Here is a 15,397-nt window from a genome sequence, read left to right on the forward strand (position 1 = left end):
TAATACATATATCTGACAAAGGACTCACATTAAGAATATATAAAGAACTCTTACAACTCATTAATAAGACAAACAACCAAGACAGAAAAGGCAAGAGATATGTTTGAACCAGCGCATCAAAAAATAACGAACAAAACCACACAAACAGATATCCTATATTACTTTATCAAGGAAGTGTAAATTAAACCACAGTGAGCCACCACTTGAATAAAAGACCGACAATTAAGTGATGGCTAGATGTGGAATAACAGGAAGTCTCATACACTGCTGACAGGAATATAAAGTAGTACAGCCACTTTGCACCGATATTTTCTTAAACACAGACTTAATTAGACAGCAACTCCAATCAGAGGTATTTATGCAAAAAACCAAAACCATGTCCTTATAAAATTAATGTTCATAGCAACTTTGTTTAGTATAAACTGTAAATATCTGAAAGTGTTTGTCCGCAAGCGAATGGACAAACAAATTGTGGAATATTTACAAAGTGGAACACAAAATACAACGGTGAGGAGAAATCGCTACTGCACATGGAGCATCATGCTTGTTCTGTGGAATTAGAACATCTTTTGTGACAGGAGAATACATCTTCGGTTGCTTGAGACTGGGTTGGGGGGAATACTGACTGAGCGGGTCATGAGGGAACTTTTTCAATGCTGGAATTATTCTGTGTTTAATTGGGGTAGTTACACAAAAGTATACATTTGTCAGAACTCATTGAACCGGACATTTGAAATAGGTGCCTTTATTGCATATAAATTATTTCTCAAAGCTTATTTTTGAATGTAAAAAACAACAATAAAACAAAAACCCATGTAATCATGAAATAAAAATCATCTGAAAAATAAATCATCTGATCTTTTTTACCAGGTAATAATTTTAGTAAGTGCTTCACTTCTGCTGGGTGTTAATGAAAATGTCATTAAAATAATGCGTCATCTTAAGATGCTCAATAGAAAGAGCTATGATTGTGGTTTTGATAAAACTTTGGCAACAAGCTTCATAACAAAAACATCTTTTATGAGAAATACTTTATTTTAATAGCAGAAGCCACAGACTTGAATGACTACCTGGTGATTCTTTAGCTGAATAAGTGAAACCATGTCAGACAAGTGAATTTCTATTATTTTCATGTCGAACTTAAAATGTGGGGATTATTGTTTTTTAAAATAAATACTTCCCTTTGTAAGACCTCATCAAACACAAAATGTATTTATCTGCTCTTGACAGTTTCATGCTGAAATATAGTTTCATAATTACATTCTTTTCTGTGCTCTCATTGTAATTTTATGCACCAAACAAAATGATTGCGTACAATAGCACAGCTTAATTACTATAAAATTACTTTGATTGTTTAGGAAATTTATATTAGCCCAGATACTCTCAGGCTTAAATTGTAGAAACTGTACTGACACACAACTAGAGTAATAGAGACTATGGCCTCACACGCACGAGTTTGAGAGGGATTCTTTTCAGCATGATGCCCTATTTCATAACTCAGTTTTTGTGACATGTGGATATTTATCCTAATTCTTACTGAGTTAAGCAAGTCTGCCAATCACTCAGCTTCCCAGGGTGTTGTGAGAGTTTATAGGGACAATGACATTAAATAATTATCATTGGGATTTTCCGAGAGGCCGGGCACATTTGTTCACCATTTCACAGGGCTTCATAGGCACGGGTACTGCACAAAATGTTTGCCCTTTGAATGATGCTCACCTTTCTGCCTTTATTTTTTTAATGAGATCTAACCGTCTTCCCCGTAGTCCTCTTAAGAATCCATTTTTCCCTGGAGGGTGTGGCCTGGTCGGAGAATTATCCGGAAAGGGAAGGCTGTGCGTTCAATCCTGGTCTGGGTCTGTGCCATTCCCAGTCTGGGCACCTACAGAAAACAGCCAGTCCATGCCTCTCTCTCACATCGCTGCTTCTCTCTCTCTGAAAGCCATGAATAAAATGTCCTCAAGTGAGGATTTTTTAGAGTCCATTTGTAGTCAAACTTTTAAAACCATCATCTATTGAAATAAATCATCCGTCGTGACTTTTGTGCCATTGGGATTGGTAAAGAGGTGACTCAGATTAAGACGAGAGCAGAGCATGTGGCTCAGTCACACTGTGCTCAGATTGTTGATACTGAGAAATACTTGTTCCATTCTCAGGGGATTTGAAGTTCCCTTTCTCTGCCCCCGAAGTCAGGGCTTCTTGTTCCTCCTGACGCTCCCTGAGGATGCAGTGCCTCCTCCTACAGCACAGAATGGTGACTGTCTGCTCCTTTGCCTAGTCCTCCAGTCCCCTCTGAGCTCTTGTTGGCAGGGAAATACACTTCAACTTGGTTGTCTCCATGGTGGCATCCAGTGCCAAACATACAGAAGGGCAGCAAGGAATGAATGAACAAGTGGGATTAAGCAAGCAAGGCAGTCGTCGCTGTAATCGCGGCCTCTGCCTGAGCCCACTCGGTCCGCGGTGGCAGCATTTCTGCTATAAGTCTTGACTTCACAGCTGGTAACAATGAAGAAAGGCACACCCAGGCAAAGGCCAAGTTCTAGGTGGTTTTCTACACCATTGCGAGTTCTGCATGATAATGGCACTTCGTATTTTACTTTTTCTAAGCAGTTGCGCTCTTATTTGGTGGTTGGGAACACAACCTTGCTGGGCCTGTTTCCTTATAGTAATAGTATGCCCTGCCCCGCCCGCTGTGCCAAGCCCTAGTGCGGATTATTTTAGTTAACTTTCACAACCACCTGATGAAGTGGGTGATATGCAGTTACTGCAGAAATTGAAGCCTAAGGAGGTTGGGTAACTTGCCCGTGTTCACACACACAGCAAGCGAAGAGCTGGGGCCCAAACCTGTCTGGCAGGCTGCGGAGCCCTCAGCATTTCCCAATCCTGCCCTCTTTTATTTTTTTCAAGGAATTTATCTCTGTGGGAAAATTTTGCTTCTGTATTGGAATGCCTACTCCTTGATTACAGAGACATTGTATCACCAAATATAAAACCACACCTGGCACAGAATAGGTGGTCAATGTGTATTGAATTAATAATTAAGTACTGACTTCCGGAGTGCAAAATGAAGGGTTAGGAGAAGTGCTCATCTTTTATTTCCTTCCAGTTTCTTTCAATTGTTACATTTTATGAGTATGCACTTTAGGAAATGATTTGTTAAAATAGAAAGCTCCCCAGCGTGCTTTGAAAGTCGCCTTCTAAAGACTCTTAACTTTGAAGACATCACTGCCTTAAATACTTATCCACCACACATGTGGGAATTTTGACCAACCCAAACTTCTATGCAGAGGTTAAGCTTGATGCTGTCTCAGATCTTTTCCAGGGGGACAGGGGAGTTATTCTCCTACGTTGCTCACATCCACGTTGTCATCCCTTAAGGAGAGGTACCTAAAAAACACACACACAACCCCCCCCCCCCCCCCGCCCACCCATATCTCTCTCTGCTTGCTTTAGGGAGGGGTAGGCTCCACCTGGCTTTGCTATGAGCATCTCCACGTTCTAAGACCTGGGGTCTTGCTCACCTCCCATTTCTCCCATTGTCTGGTAATTGCAAATGAGAGCCAAGTTGAGATGAGTGGGTATTCCCCACAGACCCACAGAGGACCTCCTGCCCACAGGGCTGCCTGGGACATCGGCCTCCTCACTTCAGCGTTCAGTGAAAAGAATCTAGCCCTGCAGAAGCAATGTCTTTCTGCCAGTGACAATGGCTTCCAATGCCATCCTGAGACCTGCATTCTGAAACATCTTATCTCCCTGAGAAGCCCCATAACTCTTGTGTGTCTCTCTGTCACAGTCGGTGCTGTGACATGAGCTTTGGAATCTTCAATGCCCTGTTGAGTCATCAATACCAAGATTATGTGATTTCAGGACTGCTTTTTACATAAAGTTCCCCTCACTGATTCATTTACTCGGGAAGTTCCTAAGTTGAATTTGTGTAAACATTTTAAGGGCGCAGTCTTCATTGAAGTAAATGCACAGTATAACAATTTCCCCTCCTCTGTCCTCTGTTGGAGGCCTCCCCTTGCAGGCCTCCCCTTGCAGGCCTCCCCTCTGGAACAGGCTGTCTCAAACCAGTGCTGGGGGCCTTGTTCTTTTGTGTGGGAGCACAGTTCATATCCTACTTATTTCATTTCCTATAGTTCGTTTCAGAGATTACTTTTTGCAACGCTAATTGCCTTTTGTTGTTATCTTTACATTCAGATTATATTCAGTGCCCATATTGTATGAGGAGGTTTAATGAAAATGCAGCCAGTCGCCACATTAATTTCTGCAAGGATCAGTCTTCCCGCCGAGTCTTTGATCCAGCCCAGACAGCAGCCAAATTGGCATCCAGAGCACAGGTAAAATCTCTCCCTAGGTGCTGCCTCTTGTGCCCTTGCACGCCTGGGGCAAGCAGGTCAACTTTGGTGGGGAACCTAAGTTACTTGTCCTTTCGGTAAGGACCCCCGTCGCCAATCACTATCCCTCATCCTCGTGGGAGGGGACTCCTTTTTGAGTTTCAAGCTTATGCCACCTCTGGGTGTTGTAGAACAACTATTTCTATAGTGTTTGCAGCTTCTCAGGATGAAGACTTGAATCTCTAAGTAGTATTTCTGCAGTGTCAGGTCAAACTCTGTCTCTCCAATGGTGGTCATCAGCCCTGACCACGCAGGAAAGGTTTGCGACCTGAAGTGAAATGGGCCTGGGTGAGGGAAGCGGTCGAAGGAGGCCTGCCCTGCAGGCCATGTGTTCTGCCCCACAGAGGAATGTGTTCGGCTTTTTCAAAAAGCCACAGAATCAACAAGTTAAAGGGGAGAAACTTTAACTGGAAGCAACTGTTATAGATAGGTACAAATAAGTAAAATGACCACTTGCCAAGGAAGACTATAGGTTTATAAAAACAGACAGAACCGGATCCAGCAAACAGCTCCGTACAGATCTCAGGTCCCAGGGACACAGCTGACTGTACAGCATGAAAACTGTTAGTCTTATGAACATGGCTCAGACACCAAGAAAAGATTAAATTGGCACGGACACTTAAGAGTATGAAATAATGTTTAGAAAGATTTCCACGAAATCCATTACCTAATGGGGGTGGGACCCTCTCCAATAATAGCTTATCCCACAGCTATGGGCTCCAGCTCTGTCTCCGCTGCATCAGACAGGTGTGGAATATCTTCTCTGTGCCCGGCACTGTGCTAGGTGCTGGCTGATCAAGGGTTTGTCATTCAGAGGAAGTCGGGACTTGGAAATGATGTGCTAGGAGGGTGTGGTGGTTGCCATATAGGAGCACCAGTTGAGGAAGTGGCCACTAGGATTCACAGATGGCTTCAAAGAGAAGCAGATATTTCCCCATCAACTATTAAATGGGTTTCAGCAGTGTAGAGTTGGGGCTGAGGAGGCCATTCTTCACAAATGGGCTTATGGCCCAAAGAGCCCAGCTCGTGAGGTTAAAGCACAGTTGCCTGTGGGAGGGTGGCAGGGGATGGGGCAGACTGGGCCCATGTCGGATCTAGAAGGGTGTTAAGTCAAGGTGGTTCAGAAAGGAGGAAAGGAAAGGGGGAGTGAGTGCATAGGTGCCCTGAAATCTGAGGCCTGTCAGCCTGAGGGCCTGGAAGCAGGAACTGTAGAGTTCCCAGGGACCCGGGAAGCCCTGTCTTCCATCTCTCCATCTCACCCATTCCTACTGTGCTTCCGCTTCCTCTTCTCTCTGACCTTGGCTTTTCTGTCTAATTGTCTTTTATTAGCCTCGTGTGTCATTCTACAGGCAATGTTGACTGGTTGACAGTATAGACCGGAGGGACATGGAATTGGTTTTTTAGAAAGATCAGCCTTGCAATTAGCATTCAAGATGGATTGTTAGGAGACCAGTTAAAAGCCACACAACAGGGAAAGAATCATGGGCTGCAATAAGAAGACTAATGGGGGTGGGGGCATGGAGAGTGAGTGTAAGAACTAATTGATGAGACTGAGAAGGTAATTGGAGATAGGGTAAAAGAGGATCAGGACTGACAAGAAGGCTTTTAGCTCCAGAGCCTAGGCAGTTAATAATACTGTACATCTAGATAAAGGAACACAGGAGGGAGGGGACAGGTGTGTTGGTGGAGCAGGCAAGGTAGTTATGATAAATATAGCTTTAGAGATTCAATCTTTACCCCTGAAATAGTATGGGAGGCAGTGCAATGTAGAAAGAGCCTGGATTCTGCAATCAATAGTCAGGGTTTGACTTGCAAGTCCGTAATTCACTATCTGCAGGGAAACGTGGACAAGTTACCTAAATTCTTTCAGACTCACTTTCGTCCTTACCTTGCCGAGTTGTCGGGAGGATTATAGATGATATAAGTGAAGCACCTTCACATAGGGGTTCCCCTAACGGTCCTCTTTCCCCCTCACCCCACCCTCCTTCCCCTCTCTGGGAGTTCTTTCCTCTGGGTGGGAAAGACACTCCAGTTTTGAGGGGATATGACTGCTTTGGGCTCGCATTCAACTTCGCCTTGGAAAGATTTTCTCAGCATAACCCTGCCTCCACTTTCTAAAGCAGTACAGGGTGCGGCACATTTCTTCGAATGGTTCTTCTGGCCAGTTCACGTAGTGAGTCGGAGTTTAGTGGGGCCAAAGGGAGCACTGGGAAGCAGCTACGGAAGTGCTTTTTATTCCTGAAGGAGGCCAGCTGGCCGTCCTGACTGTAACCAGTGACTTGGCCCCGTTCCTTGCCTTGTTTTGCAGAGCTAAGTGGTGATTGGGAACACAGAAGAAAAATTGCTTGCTCTCTGAGTAAACTCGCTGCCGAGTGTGTCTGGACAGCATGCTTGTTTTCTTCGTGCCCGCCTCGCCACGCTGGGGCCCGGCCTCATAGTGAGGCTTATTCAGAAGTGGCATAGAACGGGAGGGCTGGTTTCAGTTGGGAAGGGCTGTTAACAGCACAGCTGAAATGTGTTTCTATTTTAAATAAAACCAACTTTAAAAAAGTGTTCTACCCTCTGAAAATAGCTCTGTTTGTTTGCCTGGGGATGGACTGCCTGCTATAATCTCACAGCTAGCCTTGCCCAAGTGAGAACTCTCACTTGGAGTAACAGGTTATCTTTATGTGGTTTCCATGGAGATGTCGGTGGGCTCGGCAGCGGGGTAAAAGGAGCTAGTAAGGAACCTTTGGATCCTCGTGTGGCATTAAAGTAACCATTCTGCTCCTGCTGCTCAGTAGGGAGGGGTGTGGTGCGGGGATGTTGGAATTCCATGTTTAAAACATTTGCTGCCTGCCAATGTCTGTTTTTCTTCTCTGTTCATGTATTTAAAAACAAAGGCATCTTCAAGTGTAATGAAAAACTAGAATGTTCCATAACTATCTTTTTTAACAAGGAGTGATTTCTTATGTCTGTATACGACTAATTTTCTAGGACTAACATATCGCAATTCCCTCAAAGGCTCGATGATAGAATGAAAGCTCCTAACCGTTGACGTGGCTTCAAGCACCAGAGGGGAGGTTGGGAACCTGGCTAACTGAGGGGCAGGGTGTGCGTGTCCCCTTCCCCTGAGTGCGGCAGGTCCCAGAAATGACTCCTGGTTAAGTGGGAAGTGGGGAGCGTTGCTTGTGTGTGCTACCTGAGGTTAGAGGCCTGTTCCCCCTCTCTCTCTAGGGTAGGGCTCAGACGACTTCCAAAAAAGAACCAACTGTTACCAGTGCGGTGGGCGCTCTGCTACAGAACAGGACCCTGGAGGCCACAAGAGTGGTCCCAACCAGACCGGGTAAGTCAGCGTAAGCATCTCAACTCTCAACGGACAGGATTGGAGGCAACCACTGTTGGCTTTGGGATTGGTGGGCAGTCTGCAAAAGCTGTGATATCCAATGTCCCAGTGGATATAAAAATACATGGGTCTGTTTGAAGTTCAAGTTGCTTTGCCGAGGAGGAACATTTCCTAATATATCTGGTTTAGGTAACTCTGACAAAATCCAAAGTCAGGGTCTGGAACCACCATGCTCTGACTAGTAAAACTGAAAAACGGTAAAGCATGGGAGATAACAGCTGATCAGATGTGCTGAGAACCAGGGAAGACAATGAAATCGCTATTCTGGAGAGATATCTGTACTCCCATGTTGATTACAGCATTTTTCAAATAGCCAAGATATGGAACCGGCCTAAGTGTCCACTGACCAATGAATGGGTAGTAGTAGGGTATACACAACATACACGACGAAATACTGTTCAGTCATACAAAGGAAGGAAGTCCTGCCGTCTGTGACAACACGGCTGGGCATCCAGGGCATTATGTGAAGGCACGTTCATGAGAACAGAATAGAATGGCGGTAGTCAGGGCAAGGGTGGGGTGGGAGAAAGGGGGCGCGTGGGTCAAGGGTGCACTCCCAGTTATGCAGTGGATGAGTTCTGGGGTCTAGTGCACAGCATGGCGACTACAGTGAGCATTACTGCATCCCATGCTTGAAAGTTCCCGCCCTGGCTGGTGCGGCTCAGTGGGTTGAGTGCCGACCTGAGAACCGAAGTGTTGCAGGTTCGGATTCCCAGTCAGGGCACATGCCTGGGTTGTGGGCTTGGTTCCCAGTGCAGGGGGTGGGGGAGAAGCAACCACACATTGATGTTTCTCTCCCTTTCTTTCTCTCTCCCTTGCCCTCTCTCCAAAAATAAAACAAATAAAATCTTTAAAAAAAAAAAAAAAAAGGGAAGTTCGCAAGAGAGCAAATCTTACATGTTCTCCCAACTACAGGCACAAAAGTTACCCATGTGAGCTGACGGGTGTTGGACTAAGTTCATTGCTGGTAATCATTTCCCAATATATCCATGTACCAAATCACCACACTGTACGTCTTAAATTCATACAACGTCATATTCGCTTATATTTCAGTAAAGCTGGAGAAAGAAGAAAAAGGGAAGATTTTCCTTTCTGGAACTCAGTAATTTCTTCAGAGTAACAGAAAGACATAACCGCCTTTGCGGTGCTCAGCTGTACACCTGACCCGTTCCTGTAATGCTCAGAGTAGTCCTCCAAGTGTTTTCCGCTGCTGAAAGGGAAACTGAGGCTCAGAGGATTGGCTGTTGGTTCCCAGCACACAGTGGGAAACAGCAGAGCTGGATTAAATTCCTGCCACTCTCCCCGCTTCTTTGAGCCACACCAGTAAATGTGCCATTCTTCCTCACGGTCGGCGTGCACTACGAAGGCAACACAGATTGATGTGTGACCATATGGCACCTCTGATCATGGGTCTCATTTTGAAGGCTTATCAGAACCAGAGTAAGAACTGCCAGTCCCGTGATTCATAAACAGCACAAGGAAGTTTATTATTAGTTTTTAAATTCCTCACGAGTTGCTTATCATGGGCTAAAAATTGAATTAACATTTTAAAATTTCCCCATAGCCCAGTAAAACCAAGTCATTAGATTTTTCCTGATCTGTGGAAACTTAACAATGAGGTAGATTTTAGTTTTCACACACACACACACACAGACACACACACACACACACACACTTCTAATTTTATATATATACTTGTTTGGTTAAACTTCACTAACAAGCTTTTATTTAAAAAGTATAATGATTAATGTCCTTCAGGAAAGACAGTTTCTTTATATTGTGGTTGTTTTTCTTATTTTTTCAAAGAATATGTTATAATGCTTCCTTTCCAGTAAAAAGCACTCCTTTGAGTTTGAGGTCAAAACTTATTTGCCAAGAGGGAATATTTCTTAATTCATCAGGATTAGAGAACTCTGACAATGTGCAAAGTCAAGTCCAAGTACAGCAACACAGCCTGGGACCTTCGTTCCCTGGTCCAATAAACTTGGAAAGAAATTGGGAATAGGAGAGGACAGCGTGCCAGGTGTAGTGTTGAAAATAAGAAACGAGTTTCCTTCCCTGAACTAAGTCATTTTTTAAAATCAGCAGCATGGCCCAAGTGAAGACTCAGATGTCCGGTGTCTCAGAACATGAAGCAGAACATTAGTAAGACACCATTTGGATACACTAGAAAATAGATTAGTAGGCCAGTAGGTCGAGGCAAAACAGCACCATACTTACTTTTGACTAGTTCATGGTGCTTTAGAACCCCTGTCATGTTGCCAAGTGAAAGAAAACGTTTTCACCGTGGCGCACACCGGGTTCTATACCACCGCCTGAGCGCCCCTGTGCCTGTTCCCTCTCGGTCCAGCCCCTGCGGCTCCTGTGCTGTTCCGTGAGCCGCACTGGCCTGCCCACCCCTGGTCCAGGGCCTGCGCACGGGCCGCTCCCCGCTGAAGACCACAGCACGCCCCCACGAATCTGCACTGCTCACCCCCCTCCCTCCAGTTCCCTGCTGAGCGTGTCTGCACAGTGAGGCCCCCACCTCTGTGCTTAAAATTAATCTATCCCTCCACTATTCCCTCTGCTAAAGATAGCATTTATCACCATCTAATATTCAATGTATATGTATTCGTCCCTCCCCAAAAAAGGAATGTCAGCTTTAAGAAGGCATGGATCTGTCTATTTTGTCTGTCTTTTATTGTACTGTTACATCCCTACCTGTTAGAACTGTTCATGGAATGTGTGTGGTGCTCAGCAAATACTTTCTGAATGAAATGTATGGGAAAAAGCAGATATCTTGACTCTGGTTTCTCACGGCAGTTATTGGCCTACGCATAGAATTGTTACGTTATGTTAGCTTTAAGAGAGAGCAATCGGATTTATTATATTTATGTATGACCGCAATTTAAGATGCATTTTCCCCGAGATTTTGACAATTTTTACTGAGAAAAAGCCTGAGGAACACACATGAGAATGGTTGGCTCAGGGCGGCTTTATCGGTGTGGGCGCCCTGACCAGGGATCACGGGCGCACTGTTTTTGCTTGAATGGCTGGCAATGGCTCGAACAGTTTACAGTGATGGCTGATGGTCCACCTGTGCGGAGACAGGTGGGCCTACGATGCATTTTCAGTTTAATTTCTTATTCTTTTCTGTGGCCTTGCCTGCTCAGTTTAAAACAAAAACCACTGCACTTAGTGTGCTTTAAACCAGTTGTGTTTCATTCAGGCCCGTCTGGGAAGGAAGCAGAAGTACATTCGGCAGAGGGGGTGGGTTCTAGAAAACGTTTGAGGCTTGGAGAAAAGCGCTGAGTGCTTTTCGCTAATGTAAACAGGCCAGTGTGTGAATCAGATTCGAATCTACTCTCCGTTGTTTATTTTGGTCAGTATTAATCTATTTGTAATATGATGGTCTCTGGACAACTGTTGTTGAGCTTTGCTTTATCTAGATTGATAATCAATAGTTTAGGCCACTTGGTGTCATTTGCCTTCCCCATAAATCCTATTATTGTCTTTCCATCCAGCTGGTAGTGAGCCCCCTACAACTCTGGCTTTCATTCTTCAACTTTCTTGAGTAAAATATGCATTTAGCATCTCCCATTTAGAACATTTTGTTCTAAATCACAGTCAGGACAGAAACACGTGTGTAAGTCACAACCTTATCCATCCAGAGTCTTATGAGAAAAAATGCACGTGCAGGAGAATCTGACACAAGAGACCATGTGATGTTACATGAGTTCGGTGCACAGCTGCCATGGGTGTTTAAGAAGATTCACTCGACACATAATTATTATGCATGGGTGTTCCTTATGCTCGTGGATTCTTAAAAGTCTAGGGGGATAGCAGTCAATATTTAACAGTGGGATGTAAACTAATATTTAACTGTGGGATGTAAAGGTCCTAAGGGAATACAAGAAAGAGATCAACTTTGCCCAGGAGGCTTTACGGAGGAGGTGACAGGCTAAGAGAGGAAGCTCCGAGGAGGTGGAAGCATTTTGAGATGAGCTTTTGGGATGAGCTCAGTTTTGACCAGTGGAGAAAAGTCACAAAAAGAATGAACAAAGATCTGGAAATGAGAATGCAGAGGACAAGCCGTGGAAACAAATGGCCCATTTAGCCAAAGCACAGAGAAGAGGTGGGGCGTGAATAGAAGTAGAAGTTAGGGTGGGAGGCTGGCCCAGGGCGCGGAGGGCCCTGTGTCAGGAAGGCTGACACCGTGCACGCCAGGCCATGGCGATGGCCTAGGGACTTGGCATTGCTGGCCACTGGAAGTTCACCTGCGAGAATTTGTTTGGAGAAAGAGCTTTTCAAAAACTAGCATGTCAGATAAGGGTTACTGTAAAAAATATGGGAAAAAGGAGAAAAGTATAAAGGAAAAAAATCATAATTCCACACCCAGACATGACCACTCTTAACACTGGTATTTTTTCAATGTTTTCTCTATTTATAATTCTTTTTTTAAAGTCAAAGTTAGGATCATAGTCCGTGTATGTACACATCCTGATCTTTCTAACAAATCTCGAACATTTCCCTGTGGCAAAGGGTTTCCTTAAAAATGTAGTGTCATGTGACAAGAATATAATATAACTTATTTAGCTGTTTTCCTGATATGGAACAGGTAAATTGTGTCTAGTTTTTTAAAAAATAGATTTTATTTATTTATCTTTCGAGAAAGGGGAAGGGAGGGAGAAAGAGAGGGAAAGAAACATCAATGTGTGGTTGCCTCTCAAGCGTCCCACACTGGGGACCTGGCCCACAACCCAGGCACGTGCCCTGACTGGGAATCCGACCGGCGACCCTTTGATTCTCAGGCCAGCGCTCAATCCACTGAACCACACCAGCCAGGGCAAATTGTGTCTACTTTTTTGCTATACTAGATAACTCCCTTCTTCATAGACAATAGTCCGTACTTAATTGTACACTCTTCTAAGCACTTCACATATTATTGCTCATTTAATCCTCACAAGGGAGTAAATGACTATTCATGTCCCCAGTTGATAAATGTGAGAAGCACAGACAGGTAAAGCAACTTGCACAAGTAATTTAATGGGAAATGGTAGAGCCAACCCAATCTTTGTCTGCTTGGGGAAAAATGGGTCTAAAAATGCAGACAGTAAGGAGATATATAGTTCAGATTGGAAGTGAGTTTATAGCCTCGTCAGCAAATCTCTGCTGGTGGCTGCTTTCTCAAGGGTTTTGACATAAGAGTGATTGATTTGCTGGGAAGGTGCCTCTGAGCATGAGCTTCTCCACTATCTTGATAAGGAGAGACTAAGATCATAGGAAAAGGTTGGGTTCTGGGGCTCTGCTGCTTCGTATATTTAGTGAATTGCATTTTATAACTTTGTTGGGTGGGCTCTGCTTTTATTTGGGGAGCCAGATGCTTGTGTTGAGCATCTTCCCTGCACCAGCATCCCCTCCTTACCTCGCTTCATTGTTTAGCAAACGTAATGAGTATCTGAGGGTCAGTTGCGGATCCTTCGGAAGAAATAAAGCTTGTAGATCTTTGGATAAAAGGAACACTAAAGCTCTTTCTATTCTTATGTCCTGTGATACTTTGATTCCCAGTTTCCTTGGGTTATTTGGTTACTCCCCCTTCATAAAACCCTGGAGGCCTCTAGGACAGAGGGGCCTTATTCCTTTAAAAAAAAAAAAAATATTTATCTGAGAATCCTGCCCCATACCATGTGGTCTAACAGACTATGGTGTGCCTGTACGCATAAACTCCCACCTCTCCATACCTAAGAGAGCTTCTGGACAGCAAGGAGAAGAACCCTGTTGGTGAAGTGAGTCCAGTGCTATAGAGTAACCTGCGGTGAGGGAGTGTGTGGGGAGGCATCTCATGCTAAGTGAAGGGCTCAGGGCAGGGAGAGAGAATCCTGAGACAGTCCCTGGCTTTCCTTATTATCTGGCCCAGGATAGAAACGGAGTATTTGTCTATAGCTACAGAACAAAACAAAATGGAACAGAGACTTTGATCCAATGTGAGGATTTCACAATCCTTCCTCTTTTTTTCTTCCTTGCTAATGTTTGCTTTTTACATAATAACAAATCTGTTTATGTCTGTAAAGGATTAGCAGTGGACCCTGCTTCTGGAGCAAAACTCAAACAAGGATTTACTAAATCTTCTAAAAAAGATTAACTCCTAGAGGCCAGGTAAGAAAAAAAAGATTTAAACTCTAATCCAGGTGTTGCTGATCCAGGGATAATCTGCAAGATACAGTTAATGAGCCTTTAAGGGAATGACTCCACAGCAGGCAATGCAAAGAGAAAACCGGGCAAGCCCTGAGTTAGGTTAATAAAGTGTATGCTCCTGAAACTTACTCTTTTGTTAGACCTACAGTTCAAAAGTGATACTCAGTTTGATGCTTGACCTAACAGGGAAAAGGAACAGTTCATTTTGACCTGCAAGGCTATGGCCTGGTCCCTCTTTCCAAACACATTGCCCCCAAAAGACAGTTCCCGAGATTGACCCAGAATCGGACTGGTATGAAGTCAGAGACCTTTTCCATCTTGTGAATCGTTTGTTAAAAACCCTTAAAAATTTAAAGCAGCTTATATTGTCTGCCATTCTCAATGTGGACACAACAGAGTTCTAGTAAGTATCTTCTCCTTCTGCTTTCAGACCGGCTTCCTAAAGCTTACCCCCCTGGAGAGCTGTGCCCCCAGGAATGCCACCCAAAGGAAGGCGCACCAGATGTCTGCTTCAATGCCTATGGTTCCTCTTGAAACATCGTGTAGAAGTAGTAAACACTTTAGCTTTTCAAGTTTTCTTATTTGCTCCCTTCAAAATAGTCAAACAAACGCATTAAACACCACATTAACCTGTATAATGCTTGATTTAAAGATTCACTTGAAGCATTTTTTAAACTGGACACTGAATGGGCTTTTTAAAGAATGTTGCTTTGATAGTAGAAACTTCTAGTGAAACAGTTTTTGGAGTACTAGCATTATTTACTGAGTAGGAAGACCTTTTTTTTTTTTTTACCTAGCTTCGTTCTACAGCTGTGAATTCCCAGCTTTGCTATTTGCTTCTGACAAGCATTAAACTGTAATTAGTAACAACTCGTATGTTAAATGTCCATCTACATACCATGTAGAATTGTCTCACATACACAAGGGCACAGAGTTGTTTGGGGGGGAACCACTGCAGTGGAGGGAACCGGGCACAGTAATCCCCCCACCAGGAGGGAAAGATGCTTTAACTGGCCTGAAGCCATTTATCCTGGCCCAGGCAGGGGGCAAGTCTCCATCTTATCCTTGGTTTATAGACTTCTGTGGGAAGGCGGTCTCTCAACTAGTTTGTTGTTGTTGCCTTAAGGGTTAATAAACTCTTTTTGTAGAGTCATTTATACTAAACTCATGCTTTTTCATCCAATAATTTTAATTTTTTGATTTTTAATTATTTTAATCCTCATCCAAGGAAATTTCCATTGATTTGAGAGGGGTGGGGAAGGGGAGAGAAAAATCGATCCGTTGCCTCCCGTAGTTGCTGTGACTGGGGTCCAACCCGCACCCTCTTGGTGTACGAGATGATGCTCCCCCGACCTGAGCCACCCAGCTGGGGCTACTCACTTTCATTTTTCTTAAACACAGGGAATTTTAATTCGGAATGAAAAGCCAGTTTTCCTGCCTA

At 44.0% G+C, this 15,397-nt stretch overlaps 1 protein-coding gene across 1 annotated transcript in view; it reads left to right on the forward strand.

Annotated features, from left to right (window-relative positions):
* ZC2HC1B (zinc finger C2HC-type containing 1B) overlaps window positions 1–14,775 on the forward strand; it is a 34,577-nt gene extending 19,802 nt beyond the window's left edge. Inside the window, exons 5-8 of the mRNA XM_024551676.3 lie at window positions 4,201–4,340; window positions 7,614–7,722; window positions 13,833–13,917; window positions 14,387–14,775. Of these exons, the coding sequence (XP_024407444.2) occupies window positions 4,201–4,340; window positions 7,614–7,722; window positions 13,833–13,903 (320 nt within the window). The 3' untranslated portion in view covers window positions 13,904–13,917; window positions 14,387–14,775. The remainder of the gene's footprint in view (window positions 1–4,200; window positions 4,341–7,613; window positions 7,723–13,832; window positions 13,918–14,386) is intronic.
* The last annotated feature ends 622 nt before the right edge of the window (window positions 14,776–15,397 follow it).

Source organism: Desmodus rotundus, chromosome 11 (assembly GCF_022682495.2).
Source record: "Desmodus rotundus isolate HL8 chromosome 11, HLdesRot8A.1, whole genome shotgun sequence".
NCBI lineage: Eukaryota > Metazoa > Chordata > Mammalia > Chiroptera > Phyllostomidae > Desmodus > Desmodus rotundus.